The 18,262-nt window shown below is 40.2% G+C and overlaps 1 protein-coding gene across 1 annotated transcript in view; it reads right to left on the bottom strand.

The window, feature by feature from the left end:
- The window catches only part of CTNND2 (catenin delta 2), an 896,858-nt gene that overhangs the window by 44,059 nt on the left and 834,537 nt on the right, over positions 1–18,262 (bottom strand). Inside the window, exon 19 of the mRNA XM_044916688.1 lies at positions 3,365–3,575. Within this exon, the coding sequence (XP_044772623.1) occupies positions 3,365–3,575 (211 nt within the window). The remainder of the gene's footprint in view (positions 1–3,364; positions 3,576–18,262) is intronic.

The following is an 18,262-nucleotide window of genomic DNA, read 5'->3' as shown; positions in this document are numbered from 1 at the left end:
TAAGCCACAATACACACTTCCTCACTGACAAGTAACAGATGAGACGGTTAACAGCTTTTCTGTCTTATGACAAACTACAGTGACACATGCAATGCACTATTTCCTATATAATTTTTAAACTTAGGAAAAAACAAAAATGGACTCTCAAAGTAGATGGATGTGGCAGAATGTCCATAATGTGTGTTTCAAATGATGTGAAAAGAATAGTTTATCAAGACTTGAAAATAGTAAGTGTAAGACTCCTGTAAGAGTCATTAATGATTACACAATGTCTGATCCTCACTAAAGTTGTGAAATTAGGGGTGACTGAGGATGTCAGTTGGTGCAATTGGTTGTGCGTGTTCAGCACAGCTATTCCAAGCTGTAGGACACCAGAACTCCAGTCCTGGTGGTTGTATTAGCAAGCTACAGTTCAAACAGACTGTGACTGATACCTCACTAGTCTGACTTGTTAATAGCATGGCATGTTTAAGTTTGTGTATATTTAGAAATGAAACATACAAATGCATAAAAATGGAGAATCACAGGTAGGCACATTTTTCCACCTGTGTTTTATCTTGCTATCTGAAATTTAAAAATCAGGTTTGAATTACACTTATTTCTGATAATAATTTTTTAAGGACATTTTAGGGAGGACAGATTTGCAAGGATTTTGTAAATTAACTAGAGCAAGCTGCTATCCCTCCCCTTTCCAATTATTAACTAATCCCCAATTTCAAAAAGTCTCTTTTCAATAAAGAATTTCTGTTTTGTTGAAATGTGGCCAGAAGGCCTTGGGAATCTCAGTGCTTCATGTCATAACAGAATTGAGTGAAGTGGTGAGTTTAGTGTTGAAATTCAGAATAATTCTTCTGGATTTCTTTTTTTTTTTTAACTTTTTTTTTTCTATCAAGATTCCATTTGTTTATTTGACAGAGAGAGAGAGAGACAGCGAGAGCGGGAACAGAAGCAGGAGGAGTGGGGAAGGGAGAAGCAGGCTTCCCCCTGAGCAGGGAGCCCGATGCCGGGCTTGATCCCAGGATCATGACCTGAGCCGAAGGCAGACTCCCAACAACTGAGCCACCCAGGTGCCCCTCTTCTGGATTTCTTGAAGGGTATTGAGAAGCAGTAACAAAATTGAAGTGTAGGTGGGAGATGAGGCTATATGCAGTTATAAAAACCCTGTTTTGATCCTCAAATTAGTCATTATATAAAAAAGAGGTAAGGGGAGCCTGGGCGGCCCAGTTGGTTAAGCACCAACTCTTGATTTTGGCTCAGGTTGTGATTTCAGGGTCATGGGATCAAGCCCTCTGTCGGTCTCTGTGTGGAGCATGGAGTCTGCTTGGGATTCTCTCCCTCTCCTCAGCTCCTCCCCCTGCTTTCTCTCCCTCTCTCAAATAATAAATAAATAAATTCTTAAAAAAGAGATAAGCAGGAGAAATGGGAAGATGCCCAACTCCACCCATTTCAACACTTCTTATTAAACTTGGTGTAAATCTTGACTATTAACATTGGAAAAAAAGGTCAAGGAACAATGAGATGAAACACGTCACTATTCCATAAAGAAACTTCCAATCAAATCAGCAGACAGTTATGAGATCATCCATAGTGAAAAAAACATCCCATTAACACTAATCAAGATTGGACAAGACCTAATAGGACCATTTTCTGGACTGGCAATGTGGATGTACACTCTTTCATGGATGGTTTCTTCAAATGATTTTTAAATTAGTTTCACCAAGTAATTTTCTTTGACCACAGGACTGATAAAAGCATCTCTTCTCTTTTAAGGCCCATTGAGGGATGTTTACTGTAGTAGGGATGCCCACACAGGTGGAAGAAATTAATATATGCCAGACCACCCCTCAAACTTTCTAGTCTTACAGTTCAGAGAAAAGAATCTTTAAACATCTCACCAATATGCACCAATATGTTGGAGTGTTTTTGTGGATGATGATCTCATTGTGTGTGTGTGTTTGCTTAAAAAAATTAACATATTAAGCTCCTAATGCTCAAAACAGAGAAGCATTTTAATTAGAGATTCCAAGGTTCTACTGAAGCTACATGAAGAAGAAAACTGTGTGGTTTCCTGTCTATGTGGAACAGCAATTTATTTGAAGTCCAATATAATAAGGTATACTTCAAGCCAACCATCTTTCTTGCACCATTATTACATGAGTCCAATGGGGCTCCTCTACTTGATATAGAAAAGTACTGGAATACTAATACTAAATTGTTGATTAAACTTACTGGGAGGTCTCAGGGTGCTTACACAGAAACCTGAGACTTCTTTTCTAACACAATGGTAATATCCTGAATCAAATGAAATAATGAGAGAATTTCCAAAAAGTCTAAGTTTACCTCCCTCACAGCCTTTAACAACAGAAGAAAAATTATTTAGCATTTAGATGTCAAGAAATGGGGGAGGTAGGGAATGAAAAGTCAAGAAGTAGACCTTTGATAACAAAGGGTTTACCCTCTTAATCTCATTGGTTACATTGAGAGATTTCCAGGAGGCAAAATTTAATTAGGGTTTGCGAATGTTTCTGTAACATTGACAGCTTGCTGATATAATGACGCTCTGGCTGCTGAAGATATGTTTTGGTTGCATGCAGTAAGATACCATTGATTCTTAAATCAAACTGGGGACATTTCCATTCTCAGTGGTGCGGCTGCTTGGACACAGAGCCTTATCTTTCTTTATGCCACTTGCATAAAAGTCCTTCCTCACCACCATCCCCTCTGCCTGGAAAACTTCTATTCTTCCTTTAAGACGTGATTATCACTACTTCTAGGATGTTATGACAGCCCCTTCCTCATTTTTACACTGTGAAGTATAGCAGAGTGCCTCATTAAATTAAACAATTTGCCCCAAATGTACAGTTAACATGGGAGGATGGGGGTCTGCACTGAGACGCCCCCCTCCTTTTGCTTCCCCCACTCTCCCTGCATGACTCGCTATGCACAGCTGAAGAGACAAAGGGCAAAAGGATGTGGACCGTCATCAATACTTGGACCTGCAACCACAAAGGAACAGCAACCAAAAGATACCTTCACATTCTCAGGTTAAGCTGCTTGTTGAGTCTATGTTGGAGGAACACACTAGTGTGTGCGTGCTGGATTGTCAAGTCTATCTTACCAGGAACATAGCAGTCACCAAGTCATGAGTTAGTAATCAAATAGAAATTATCAGGAAGATCAGCTCTCATCATGGGGCGGGAAGACTGGAAACCATGTGCTATTTCCCTTCTCTTGATTATTAGCGACAAATGCTTTCCAGTGACATTCAGTAGTGTTACCCATAACCGGCTGGATGTTGGACACACTTAGAACTAATTCTACCAATACCAATTCTACAGAGATACAAAGTCACTGTCCGACTTACTTATCTCCTTTGCTTTTGGAGATGCCAACCAACTTCTCAATGCCGCCAGCATCCCGTAAGGCCTTGGCGTTCTCCATGTTCTTGGTGATCACCTCGTGCAGGGTGCAGCAGACGGCTGTCACCGTGTCATCCGACATGGCCTTACTCGCCGCGTTGTTGCTATTGTTTCCACCTGGAAGCCTGTGGACGAGGTCTCGCATGGCATATTTGCCTTTGGAAAAAGAAAGTCAAGGGAAGAGTTGAAATGAGGCCAAACTGGAGGAAGAGGGCAGAGAAGAAGGTAGGGGTAGGGGAGAAAAAGAGGACACAGGAGGCCACGTGAATGCAACATTGTCCATTTCCCATCACTGAATATTCTGTCGGGTCACTGTGAACACACACAGAGAACAGACTTTCCTCATGGTGAGTGCGTGGACTTTTGGTGCTGGACGGATGTGGGATGGAATTTCTGGGCGAGTTAGTTCACGCCTGTAAGCCTCAGCTTTTAAAAACCTGTAGAACAAGAACAATAATGGTACCTATATCACGAGGCTGTTGCAGAGATTAAATGAGTAAATGTGTGGACGGCATGTCACCCACAAGGATTACTGAGGATGCAAGACTCAGCAGGGGTTGGCTATCAGTGGGTTCCTGCTCTTCGGTCACAGAAGTCAAGAAAACATATGGTAATTCTGACATAACTTCAAAACTACCTCCATAGGAACTATGTTGAGGCCTGAGCTACTTAGCAAATAAGAGTCAGACCACAAATATGTGGAGGTCATGATCACGTACATAACTCCTGACCTCTGGCCTTTATCAAGCAAAGAGAAACATTTAAAGCAAGGGAGAGAGACTTTACAAATAATGTATAGCTAGGTGTTCTCTGAACCAGGATAACCCAGTGATCCGCCGGTCTCCCTGATGGGATTTACTGTATGGCTCTACCATATAACTTTTACTAATTTGACACATTCTTCTTTGCGCGAAAAACAAAGAAAATAAAATCCAACTTTGCTTCCTTGACTTGCTTCATCATTATTAATCTTGCTACTCCTAATGATAAAGGTACTTATAATGACATCTTTATGGAGTACTTTTAGTTTACAAAGCATTTGGGGCATTACCAATAACCCTACAAGACATTAATTCATTCCCACCTGCAGTTTCCAATTCTGTCCTATTAATTTACTTCTGGAACTAAGTAAATGAGTGCCTGTAGCAAAGTTGGCTGTTCTTAAATGTTTCAGATGGAATTGGCATGTGTTCAAAGCTAAACTCCTTCCTTGTCTCCCATCCCCCAATCAGACATGTTTAGCTAGCTCCTGAAAGTCATTTGAAATGCTTTGCCTCCATACATGTCTCTAAAGGATAGACTCTTTGGCTGTTTAATCCTCTGGTGTGTGGTGCCCAGGGGTAAGGAGGGGAGACTCAGGGCGAAGGCAGTGATATCTCCATTCCAGGCATTAATAAATAAAACATAGACCCTTGTCATTTTGGTATCTGCTCTTATCCTATGTTTAGGTGGCTTATTTTAGCTTGGACAAAAAAATGCTGATGTCTAAATTACTGAAATAGGGAAGTGTCTTCGTTCATTTGATAGCTGAGAAGTATCTGACAAAAACGGTTTGCCTGAAAACCTCCAAATGTAGCCTATTTGTTTCCTAAAGACAATACTTAAAATAGTTTGGAGAAGATCCTTTGTGCCTGGGCAATCCTCTGAGCAACTTGCTGTATATTTGTCATTAAATCACACTCAGCTCTGGCTAAGAGTTTACTTTTGTTGAGCTCAACATGCTGAGACGTCATTAGTTCATTAACCGGCACAGACTGTCTTAGGCAAACCTGAGTTCCACGGATGTGAGAAGGTGGATGAATGGGGTCTTAAAATTTTTTCTTCCTAAGGGAAGTGAGAGAGGAAGGAAACAGAAAACTATTTCAATGATTATGCATCCAGGGGCATTCACACTCCCGACCGAGTACAGAGGACTGGTTTGTGACCTTGGACATCGCTGAGGTTGAAAGCAAAAATGAAAGGAGAAAGAAGATTCGGTTGTAGCCTTCTTCAGTTTTTGCTGTTACTGCCATTTAAAAAATTATACCAGATAAATTTGAAGGTGTGGATTCATCCTGCATTGTTTCCGAATCCATGAGCCGTGAATGAAATGCGAGGTGTCCCCGTCACATTCAGGGGGCATGGGCAGCCGCTTTCTAACCCAGAGCTGCCTCTCTGACTTGCCTGGGGGTGCTGTACAAACACTGTTGTTTTCCATGGACTCCACAGTGTGGAAAATGACAGGAGTCACTACCATATATAACCAACCACAACCTGTCAAGGAAACCTATTGGAATGATTTTATTTCTAATATTTCCAATAGAGTTCACTGACATTTTACTGGACAAGTGGAGATTTTTCATTCAGTCTCTTTATTAGCCCATTTGGAAGGATATATTTTAATTTATATTTTTGACCATCCAAGCGGAGAAACAAATCAAGTAACATTATTCCATAGAGCAGAAGACCTCCAGACAAAGTTTGTTCATTCTTTTAAGGGCATACAATCATTTTAGCCTTCAATTCTGCTGCTGAGAAAAGCTGTCTTCTCATACTGGAAACGGAATCCTATCTTCATGTGAAATTTGGGTAGCAAGAATAGCTTTTTTTTTCTTGTGTTCATAAACTTGGAGGCTAATTGGGTGGGAGAAAAAGAAAACAGAAACATAGAATAATTACAGTTGCAAGCAACCTTCTGTGGCAGACTAATAACAGGAGTCCAGGGAAGGGAGACATTAGGTTGCTCTGGGCTTGTCACAGAAAGCTTGATACAGGAAGTAAACATTCAGGGTTTGTTCTTTAGGTCAGGGGAGCCCCAAGATCCACCTGATATTCTACAAAGAGAATTCTGGTGCCTCAAGAAGGAAAGTTTCAGGGGCGCCAGGGTGGCTCAATCGATTAAGCATCCGACTCTTGATTTCAGCTCAGGTCATGATCTCAGGGTCATGAGATCCAGCTCCACGTTGGGCTCTGCGCTAGGCGTGGAGTCAGCCTAAGTAAGATTCTCTCTCCCTCTCCCTCTGCCGCCCCCACTCACGTGCCCTCTCTCTTTAAAAAAAAAAAAAAAAGAAGGAAGGTTTCAGAATAGAAAGACTGAAGGTTGGAGAAACAGGTAGTCTTTTTCTTGACAATAAAACTCTCTGTCTCTGAACTTCTATTGAAATTGTAAGCATTACAACTCAAGGTGATTTGTGCCCATAATTGTTCTATGTCCATATTTTCTTTGTTCTCTAAATTTCTAAACAACAGAAGGAGTGAAAAAAACATTCTTGCTACCAATAGGAGGAATCTTGGCATCCCCTAGCCCCTCAAACTTTTGGGTCCCTAAGGTCTGAGATTTCTTCAGAGGTAAAAGGAGTTCACTCTCTTTAGGAACTAATTCCCTTTTTGTGCCACGGGGTGATGAGAAAAAGTTGCAAGGGGGGTGAGCCAAACTGCAATTTTCACAGACTAACACCATGAAGGGAATAAAATTGGTTTTTGTTTTTGTTTGGTTTGCTTTCAGGGAGAAATGGATAGAGGTAAGTTTCTTCTTGGGCTAAGGAGGAGAGTGGCCAGACCCCCAGATGGATGCCATATCTTCAGGAACCCAGAGGAGGAATCTTGGAGGTTCTGCACGGGCCCTGAGACATCAAGAGCACCTGGAGCCCAGTAGTGCCCCTATGGTGCACTGGGATGCTGTGTGGATGCAAAGGAGATCATAAGCAGACAGGCCTCACCTTGGGATTGAGTCTGGCAAGTAGGAGAGGAGCTTCCTGTCTTAGGATGAACTGCTGAGGGCCACAGAATAGGCCTGTGGTATCAGCCACCCACTGCAGACTGACCCACTCCCCCTTTCTCTGGATTTAGTGGTTTAATAATAAGTGAATGGTATGGCACAGACTGAAAGTCACAGAATGATTCATGCCATTTAACAGGCAACTAGAATATATCAGGACAAAAACAAGGGCTTGTGACCTCGGAGGTGGCTGAGGGTCAGGGACAGGATAACAGCCGTGATGGAGAATCGTAGGATGAAACTAACAAGTGAAATGTTGGCGGTGATGGAGGAAAGAAGATTCAGGAGTCTCTAGCTGGGGCAATGAGGTGGGTAGTGAAAACCAAGTGCATTTTACAATTTAATAATCACGGACAAGTTTGATTTCTATTGTATTTATTCATGCACAAAAAACCATGCAAAATTAGTTAACCTTATATGGCAGAATAGTACAGCGAAGTCCCATCAAGGAAAGAAGCTGCTTCATCAGGTTCAAAAGACACCTAGATTTGTGAAATCAAAATGGATACCTTGGCCTGCCTCCATTTGCAAGAAATATGCACTCCATCATCCACTGTCATGGAATCACATGTTAAAAAAAGAAAAGCATGCCGCTCCCTCAGACTGAAACAAAACAAAACAACTTCGCAGCCTCCACACTACCACCAACCAACAGATCACTCTGTTTTGCTGAAGTTCCTGGTAGAAATGAACACTTGGGTCCTTTCTTCTAAGTTACTTAGCCTCTGATGAAAAGAACATTATTTCTGATATGCAATAACTGGTATGAGATGACCAATCACTGGTATGAGATGACCAGTGGAGATACTGTCATTGTGTGAATAAACTGTGTTTCCATCAATGACAGACTAACTGTAACCCTGTAACTTTGCTACCCTTGCCTCTGGGTGCACGTGTGTGTGTGTGTGTCCTTTAAATACTTGTATATAAGACTGCTGAGCCAGTTTTCTAAGTTCAGAACCTCTGGAAAATTACAAATAACAATTATTTTCTCTTTATAATGTTTCTTTCTGGAGTCTCCTGTTTAAAGTGTCAGGCCCATGAAGGTGCAGATGGGCTCAGGAGATCTAACCAACAGTGCTGCCCAAGAAGGACACTCTTAGCAAAGCTCTCGTGCAGGCAAGGGCTGGTGGAAATTTCAGGACGGTGCAACAGGGCTCTGCTCTTGTTGACTTCTTCAGCTTCTGTGTTTTTTATTTATGACTCTCTTTCTATTTCTAGTTCAGGACTAAGCCTATTTCTGGTATTGATTTGTGTGCCACCACTTAGTTTCCCCATTGGTGGCAGCGATATTGAGTAGTGGTTTGTGGTCTAACCATCTGTGCTCTGTAAGGTGGCAGACAATAGAGAAGTCACTCGAATCCCTTCCAATTATGTATCTCTTTTGATCACTGATAGAGTCCTTTGTATAGCTGGTCTTTGGGATGACTCAAATGTCTTTGTAAACTTAAATCTCTCAAGCCAACTTTAGAGAAAAGATAATTTAAATAAAAATGTTGGAATGGAGATCATTGCTGGGTCAGAAACATCACAGCTCCTTTGTCTCTGAGATCTTAGCCCCTCTTTGGCTTCTTTGTTTCTGGGGCTACTAAAATTGGCCTGTGAGTTTTTGCTGAGATGCTCTAAATTTACTCTTTTCTTTTTCAATTTTTTTTTACTGTGGTAGAATATACATATTCTAAAATGTACCATCTTATCCACTTTTAAGTACACAATTTGGTGATATTAAGTAAATTTTTATTGTGCAATATCACCACCATCCATCTCCAGAACTGTTCTCATCTTGCAAAACTGAAACTCTATACCATTAAACAATAACTCCCTATCCTCCCCATCCTCCTAACAGCCAACATTCCACTTTCTCTCTTTACAATTTTGACTACCCTAAGTCCCTCATACAGTATATATCTTTATGTGACTGATTTATTTCACTTAATATAACGTCCTCGAGCTTCATCCATACTGTAGCATATATCAAAATTTCTTTTCTTTTTAAGGCAGAATAATATTCCATTGGATGCATATAGCCCATTTTGCTTCTCCATTCATTTGTTGATGGGAACTTGAGTTGCTCCCTCATTTTAGCTATTGTGAATAATGCTGCTGTGAACATGGGTGTACAACTATCTTTTCACTTTCCGTCTGTTTATGTCTTTGTGTTAAGTAGAAGCTAGACAGGAGTGGTGGAAGGAACACCCCAAGGCAGAGTCTCAAGGCTCTGAAGGGGGATGACAGAGACCCAAACTAGAGGCAAGGATGGTGATAAGCTAAACACTGGAAGCCTGGGGGCACAACATCCTGACCTTATGGCTTCCAAGACCTCGGAGCTGATGAACCAAAGAGCCACAGGTGTGGAGTATGCACTCTTCTCTTCCACCTCTGCCCCAGGGTAAACCCTAGACTCATTATAATGCATTTGCATTGTGGGAACAGTCTCAACAGATGGAGGAAGGCCTCCATGACAGTTCCCATACAAACCTTGTAGGGTAAAAAAACTCCCCCTCCTAACCTGTGGGAGGAGTTTCCCAAATGATTGGAAATAGCCTCCATTAGAGACCACCCCATCGTAAGTCACAGCTCCTGCCAGCCCAGAGAGACCCAAGAATATCCAATCCCAAAACCACTTAGGGGCCATTTCCACCTCATGGAACCTGTCCTGCTCTTCCACTTTGAGAGTGGACTTTCACTTTAACAAACTGCTCTGTGCTTGCTGCTTTCCTTCTGGCTATCTTTATTTTTTATTTTGAGCGCCAATGCCTGTGTAAATCTTCTCCTTCGGAACCCAAGGATCAAGATCTCCATCCACATGACATAGACTCTCTCTCACCCATAACATCTGGATCTAAAGTGAGTCTCCTGTAGACAGCATATAGTTGGACCATGGTTTTTAATCCATTCTGCCATTCTGTTTTTTGACTGGAGAGTTTAATCAATTTATATTTGAAATAATTAGTGGGGGGCCTGGGCGACTCAGTCGGTTGAGCGTCTGACTCTTGTTTTCCGTTCAGGGTCATGAGATTGAGCCCCTCAGTGTGGAGTCTGCTTAGGAGACTCTCTCTCCCTCTTTCTGTGTCCCTCCCCTGCTCTCTCTCTCTCTCAAATAAATAAATAAATCTAAAAAAAAATAAAAGAAAAAAGTTACTGATAAGGAGGGGCTTCCTTGTGTTAGTTTCCTATTTGTTTTGTATATACCTTGTACCTTTTTTTGTCCTTCATTTCCTGCATTCCTGTCTTTTTTGTGTTTACTTGATTTTTTGGTAGTAAAATGTTTTAATTACCTTCTCATTTCCTTTTGTATATATTCTATAACTATTTTCATTGTGGTTACCATGGGGATTACATTTCATATCCAAAAGTTATAAAATTCTAATTTAAATTTATACCATCTTACTTTAATAACATATAAAACTCTATTTATAGCTCCATCCCCATCCTTTTCAGTTATGGATGTCACAAAATTCCATCTTTGTAAATGTCATAGGTCTAAAAAAATAACTGTTTTTTTTAAATGCATCTGTCTCTTCAATCACGTAAAAAACATGGAAAACAAGAGTTACAAACTGTCATGACAGTAATACTTGTTTTTGTAATTACCCATGTATTCACCTTTACCAAGATCTATATTTCTTCATAGGATTCTAATTAGTTTATTCCAAACTGCAGGATTACCTTTGCTTGCAGTGATGAACTTCCTCAGCTTTTATTTACCTGGGAATGTCTTTCTTTCTTCTGCACTTTTGCAATACAGGATTCTTGATTGGCAGGTTTTTTTTTTTTTCCTCTCATCAGTTTGAAAATACAGCCCATTGCTTTCTGACCTCCAAAGTATCTGATGAGAAATCTGCTTATAATCTTATTGAGATCTTTTTTAATGTAATGAGTCACTTCTCTTTTGCTCAAGATTCTCTCTGTCCTTGTCTTTGGACAGTTTGATTATGTGTCTCAGTATGGGTCCCTTTGGTTTATCCTCCTCAGAGCTGGTTGAGCTTCTTGGATGTTTATATTCACATCTTTCATCAAATTTGGGAAGTATTCAGGCACTATTTCTTCAAATAATCTCTCTGATCCTTTCTCTCTCTCTCTCCTTCTTCTGGAATTTCCATAGTGTGTATGTTGGTCTGCCTGATGGTGACTCACAGATACCTGGGACTCTGTTCACTTTTCTTCAGTTATTTTCTTTCTGTCCCTAGGACTTGATGATTTCAGCTGTCCTGTCTTCAAGTTCATGGATTCTTCTGCCTGCTCAAATCTGCCTTGGAATCCCTCCAGTGAATTTTTCATTTCAGTGACTGTCATTTTCAGCTCTAGAATTTCTTTTCTTAAATTTCCTTTTAGGTTTTCTATCTCTTTAATGATATTTCCATCTTATTCAGACATCATTAGCTTAACTTTCTCTACATCACCTTTTAGTTCTTTGAGCATCTTTAAGATAGTTGTTTTAAAGTCTCTGTCTAGTAGGTCTGCCATCTGGTCTTTCCTAGGGACAGTTTTGTTGGTTTATTTTTTTCCTTTGAATGAGCCATACTTCCATTTCTTTGTATGCCTTATGATTGTGTGTGTGTGTGTGTGTAAAAGTAGACACTGGAATCTAATAATGTAATCCTGGAAATCAGATTCTTCCCCTTCCCCAAATTTGCTGGTTTTTTTTTTTTTTTTTTTTTTGGTTTTTGTTCTGTTTTTGATTGTTGTAGGCTGTCTCTGTGCAAAGGATCAGCCTGAGGTATAAACTTAAGGTCCTCTCAGGTCTTTTCTGAACTTGTGCCTTTCCCTGGGCACATGGGGGACTGTTATTTTCCTTTGCATATCCATTTGCTTTTGAATGTCCTAGTCTTTTAAAGTCTGGTTCTCAAAAGGAATCAAAGGGGAAGGGAGGGTGCCAACACTTTAATTCCCCTGGAAGTCACCTCAGCCAGTGGGGAAAGGGCTTGCAACAATGAGAGGTGTGCAAAAATGGCTGTCTACCTCTGCGTCTGTACCTCCATGATCAGAAGCAGCAGTGATCAGAATGCAGATCCCTGATATTTGGAGGACAGGGTCCTTGCTGCCCACCCTGGTTCCCAACAGCTGCATGCAAGCTGCTCAGGAACATACACATAGCTGCCAGCCCAGTTGATCCTGGTGAGGGTTGGGTAGCTGCTACTATGTTAAGAGTTGAAATTGACTGAAGGGGCACCTGGGTGGCTCAGTCGTTAAGCGTCTGCCTTCGGCTCAGGTCCTGATCCCAGGACCCTGGGATCGAGCCCCACATTGGGCTCCCTGCTCCGCGAGGAAGCCTGCTTCTTCCTCTCCTACTCCCCCTGCTTGTGTTCCCTCTCTCGCTATGTCTCTGTCAAATAAATAAATAAAATCTTTAAAAAAAAAAAAAGAAATTGACTGAAATTAATCCCTATTTACCATCCAAGCTTTCCCTTGAAAGTTGCAAGCCTTCATTAGACTCCAGAGTTCCAAAATACATCAGACACATTTTGTCAATGTGGGGAACCAGAAACCTGTGCTTCCTACTCTGCCATTTCACCAGAATCCTCTCCCCAGTCTGAAGTTACTTTTGGTCAGTGGGTGAAGATATAAAAGTGAGGTGCTGATCTCCAGATGACTGTATGTCTGTAGGTAAATGTGAAAAGAGCCTTTGCCCCCTTGTCAAAGGGAGATTATTAGTCTTTTTACAATGCTCTGTCAATAGCCATAGCTCCTTCTGTAATGTGGCTAGCACATTTTCTTTCTCTTTGGGGAACTTTTGGAGCTAATGTATCATAAGAATCTGTCATTGTATAACTATAAGGGTATCTAAAATAAATACTTTATTATAAAAGAGGAGAAAACATACAAAAAAATCTGTATTTTAAAACTGATTTATGTGGCTTACAGACCAAGAGGTGAAACATTCAAGAGTATTGCTTGGTTATTAAAGAAAAAAATTGAATAATTGTTCACATGGGTAAGTTCTGAACCAAGCTGCAGTTATTTCTTGCCTTAATACATCAAGGACTTATATCTTGTGTCCCCTGAGAACTCTTACTTGAAACTGCCTTCCCCAAATTTACACCCCATAGTCAAACTAGTAACTCTTTAAAAAATGTCTTTTACAAATCTAAAACCATCTTAGGGCTTTCCCGGACTGTTGCTCGGTAATATCAAAGAGTTTTCTTCCTCACCTTATGAAATGAAGTTACTTTGAAATGGCATTCTACAGGTTTTTATTCAGTTTAATACTAGAGTGAGAGATGGCCTATTTATCAAGCTTCCAATACAAAAAAACCTGGCAAATGAGGAAGTCCACCTCCACTTAATCATGGCAAGTAATGCCTCAGCCCTTACGAACCTTCCACTTTGGTTAAAAGCATGCTCCCTTTCATGTTAAAGAATGGCACAGTAATGTTTGTTTCAAAACAACAAGTTTTTGAAAGAAAGATTCCATTTCTAGGTTTAAAAGAGGCTTTTCAGTTGGTGGTAATCCTAACGTAATCTTTATGGGATAGATAATGAGATCCTGGAGATTTTCAGTGCCTCATTGTCCGTAATGCGTACTCACTTTCATGCTAGTCACCAACCCCTTATAAAACTAAACTTCTCTCCATTTTGTTATCACTGGTTGTGATGAGTAATCAGAGCCATTCAACCTTATCATCAACAGGTGGGTTCTGATAAGCCATTCAACCTTATCAACCTTATCATCAGCAGGTGGGTTCTGATTTTCTTTCATGCTTGCCTGGAGACCCCTGCTAGAGCCACAGATCTGTAATTGGGTCCGTTGGAAGAAACATCAAAATCGCCTGATTGAAGAACTCCAACAGGTACTCTTAACACTTGAGACAATAAATAAATAGGCTTTTGGCTACAGGTACCCCTGTAGAGGTGACACCATCACCACAGATGAACAACTCTCAGACTGCTAAGAGATTCAGTCAGGATTTCCAGAACTCATTCACTTTGAAGGGCTGCTAACTAACTCAAGGTCAAGAGAACAAGGATTAATTACTTAGGCGAAATGAAACAAATTTAATGGTGGGGAATGTATTTTATTTTGTTTTGTTTTGTTATGTTATGTTAGTCACCATACAGTACGTTAGTTTTTGATGTAGTGTTCCATGATTCCTTGTTTGTGTATAACACCCATTGCTCCATGCACTATGTGCCCTCCTTAATACCCATCACCGGGCTAACCAATCCCCCCTCCCCCTTCCCTCTAACACCCTGTTTGTTTCTCAGAGTCCATAGTCTCTCATGGTTCATCTCTCCCTACAATTCCCACCCCCATTTTTCCCTTCCTTCTCCTAATGTCCTCCATGTTATTCCTTATGTTCCACATATAAATGAAACCATATGATAATTGCCTTTCTCTGTTTGACTTCCTTCACTTAGCATAATCCCCTCCAGGTCCATCTATGTTGATGCAAATGGTGGGTATTCATCCTTTCTGATGGCTGAGTAATATTTTGAATTGGGCATATTACCAAAGCTTCCTTCTTTCTACTTCCTCTATCTTTATTGCTTGATTTAATAGGTTATGCTTATAAAAACTAGATGGAACATTCTTTAAATGGAATCTTGTTCTAATTACTCCTTCGGAATTCAGAAAAACATACATTAAAAATTCTTAAAATAAGTAAGATAATAAATTATCAGGGAAAGTTAATAATAATCCTATAAATATAACATATGTTGATTGGTTTTATTGACACAACTTGCAATGGTAGTTAAATAATATAAAAAATGCCTTGACTAATCCATTTACTTTCTTTGACCCTAGGTTTTCATGGACTGAACTAGAATCTATCCTCCTTTCTAGTAGAATGTAATTGAAAAAATCAAATCTGTACCCCTAGCATGCCATAGAAAGGTAACATTGAAGGTAAATATAATTTAATCAGACATGACAAGCTCATTAGAAAAACAAGGGCATTTCGTAGGTGGAATTATTGTCCACAACATCCTCCCAGGCTTGGCTTGTGCTTATGGTTTAAGGGACCCCACCCTCAGCGAGCATGACTAGAGCACTGAAAGTTACAGCTCAGAGAGATGCAATAATCCGAGTTCTAGGTAGTGGCGAAGTCACTCCGTCGGTCCTGGATTACTGATCCCAGTAGTTGAGCTGAAAGGGAATAAAATATTTCTGCGACGTAAAGGGACCAAACTCACAAACCCAGGCGCTCTACAAACAAAACAAAAATGAACTCTCAAGATTTATTATCATATAGGTCTAGTTTTGATAACTGCGCAAAGAGGTCTTGGTGAGTGAACCCACCCTGCTTGCTATACCTACGTCTGTACAAATGGTCCAAGTAAACCACTGAACTGATGGTCAGAAGTGAGAGAACAGCTAAGTAAACATCTGCCTCTTAGGAGCAGAGCTTCTGCGTCAGGAGGCACCGTGAAGGAGCACAGTACCTCATTCCATCTTCACTGTGACCGTGCGCTCCCCATGAGCCTGTCACAGCGGAGAATCAGGAGAATAGAACAAAACCAAAAAAATCAACCCAAGGAAACAAATCAAAAAAAGAAAAAGAAATACAGGATGGCCTTTCTAATCCTAGTCCCAAATAATGAATCTTTGAGTCATTTGCTAGCAGTTGCTTACTTTCTGAATCAACCTTATCTCTGAGATTTGCAATACCAACATGCGACAGATGATACGATGAACTTGTGAGAACACCACTATTTGTCCAGCATGACATGACCAGCCCTAACCTTTTAAACCATGGTAAAATTGTGCTTCTTTATTTTAAATGGGAAAGACTGGTGCTTACTAAGTCTGGATGCCTTGCAACATTTTGTAAGTAAAAAATTCCTTTCGCTTCATGCTTCTGTCTCTACATTTTCCTTGCACAGAATGGAAAATAGCTGTGGCAACACCAGCCTTCTGGTCTAATCATGTCAGTGCCTTTTTCCCAGAATGGGACCTGTTCATTTCCACCTCTGTCCCTTTGCTCCAGCTGGGTTAGAATAAATATTTAATGAGATGCATTGATTTTCTAAAAAATGAACCATAATGAACCTTGTTCTATGGATCTGCCAGTTCTTTAATTGATTAAAGATTTATTCAAATAGAGAGAGAGAGAGAGAAGGCATAGTAGAACGGGATCAGCTGGAGCCAAGGCAGAAGTTGAGACAAATTCTGGAAGAAACACAAAAATCCTTATGCTTTTTTCTAGTAACTATGATTTTAAAAAAACAAGTACAGACTTATAACACATTTAAGGACCAATTTCACATGCCAGGATTGGCAAGCAACTGGTCTGAGAAAATGATTCAAAGGATAACTCAACCCTCCGAATGGAAATAATACTAAACAAAGCAGAATTTTACACTTTTATAGTGTATGGTGTGCAGTTCTCTCAAGAGTTATTACCTCCAAATAAATAACCTATTCCACTTGTTTGGAAGACAAAAGGAATTGTACTTTTTAGCACCTCGAGATCTTATCCAGAGATTTCACTGAATTAGATACTGAGAAATTCTATACTTGTTGAGAAGTAAGGTAATAAGTAGAAATATGGACAAGGAGGTGGCTAAGATAAGTATATTTAATTTGTATGAGAATTGCTCTAAAAATAAAAATGGCAGTTAATTAACAAGAAGCTTGCTGAAGCACCTTTTGAACTAGAAATAAATTCATTTTTGAGAAATTTTGAAATGAGTCCGGTAACTGATGGGACACATTATAACAGGATTTAAGTAATTTGATTAAATATTCAGCATGATAGCCAAAATAAATTTTATCTCAATTCACTGTCTAATTTTAGCAGAAAGGAGGTAAAGGTGAAAACTTAAACTCACTGATTCTAGCCTCAGGGGAGAAACATAGGAGGACATTTTATTTTTAGGTCAAGATTGTTATCCAGCAAAGACCCAAGAACTCTCCCAGGATGAAAATTTCAGAAGACAATAGTGTGAGACAAGATGAGTTTGGCATTTTCGTAAGCAAAGTTTGTTTTCAGGAACAGAAGTTGAAGGTAGTTTCCTACCTGACATTAGCACATTGGAATAACAGTAATACACTGATTAATGCAGATAATGACGAATTACAACACTGCATTCCCCTGGTGTTGCCTTCTCAAATTCATTGACCCCTCTGCCAAAATAAGAATTAGTCTCAATAAAGGTCACAAAGAGAGGGAATGAGTTACAGGTTTTCTTCACATGCTACTGCTCAAGAGTACATCCTAGGGCAGCTTAACGTTTTCAAGAAAAGTTACATCTATTGTTTCCATTTCTGCTTTGCATCTCCCTAGGGGTATAACAAAGGCAGGTGCATTTCTAATTTATGTAGAAGACAAAGGCAGTCCAAAGAGATTAGACAATGTGGGTAAGGTTGCAGAGCTAACTGTTTTCTGATGTTGGTACCTCTCTATGGTTAGAGGTACCTGGCTAGAGCTCCCCTCTCGGACCCCGCCCTCCTCCCTCCCGCCTCTGAGCTCTTTCCACAGATATAATCTTCCTTTTAAAAATTTTTTTTTTTTTAGATTTATTTATTTATTTATTTGGCAGAGAGAGAGAAAGAGAGAATGTGCACATGCAGGGGAAGCAGCAGGCAAAAGGGAGAAGCAGGCTCCCCACTGAGCAAGGAGCCTGATGTGGGACTGGATCCCAGGACCCTGGGATCATGACCTGAGCCGAAGGCAGCTGCTTAACTGACTGAGCCACCCAGGTGTCCCGTAATCTTACTTTTAAAAAGAGTTCTTAAATTTGAATATAGTTGACACACATTACATGACTTTCAGGTGTGCAACATAATGATTCAACATCTATGTTATGCTATACCCACCACACGTGAATACACAGGTATAATCACAGGTATAATCTTCGCATCTGTATGACACCTGCCCTGAAACTCATTTACTCAGTCAGTCATTCTACAGACACTCATTGGAGTTGTGTCTATCTAGTTAGCTTACACGTTAACCGATCTTTCCAGGGAGAACATAAACCGAGGACAGAGTGATCTCTAACAACATGTTTACTGATGCATCAACAAACAATTTACATTTGAGTCTACAATGTAAAAAGATGCAAAAATAGTGCTTGGATGGATGAGAATGGGCTTCACACCCATCCTGCTCCTATTACCTCCTCTATGAGAGATCCCGGG

Source organism: Neomonachus schauinslandi, chromosome 7 (genome assembly GCF_002201575.2).
Source record: "Neomonachus schauinslandi chromosome 7, ASM220157v2, whole genome shotgun sequence".
In the NCBI taxonomy this organism is placed as follows: Eukaryota; Metazoa; Chordata; class Mammalia; order Carnivora; family Phocidae; genus Neomonachus; species Neomonachus schauinslandi.
The sequence above is the reverse complement of the archived record's forward strand: the minus strand, read 5'-3'. Positions and strand labels throughout refer to the sequence as shown.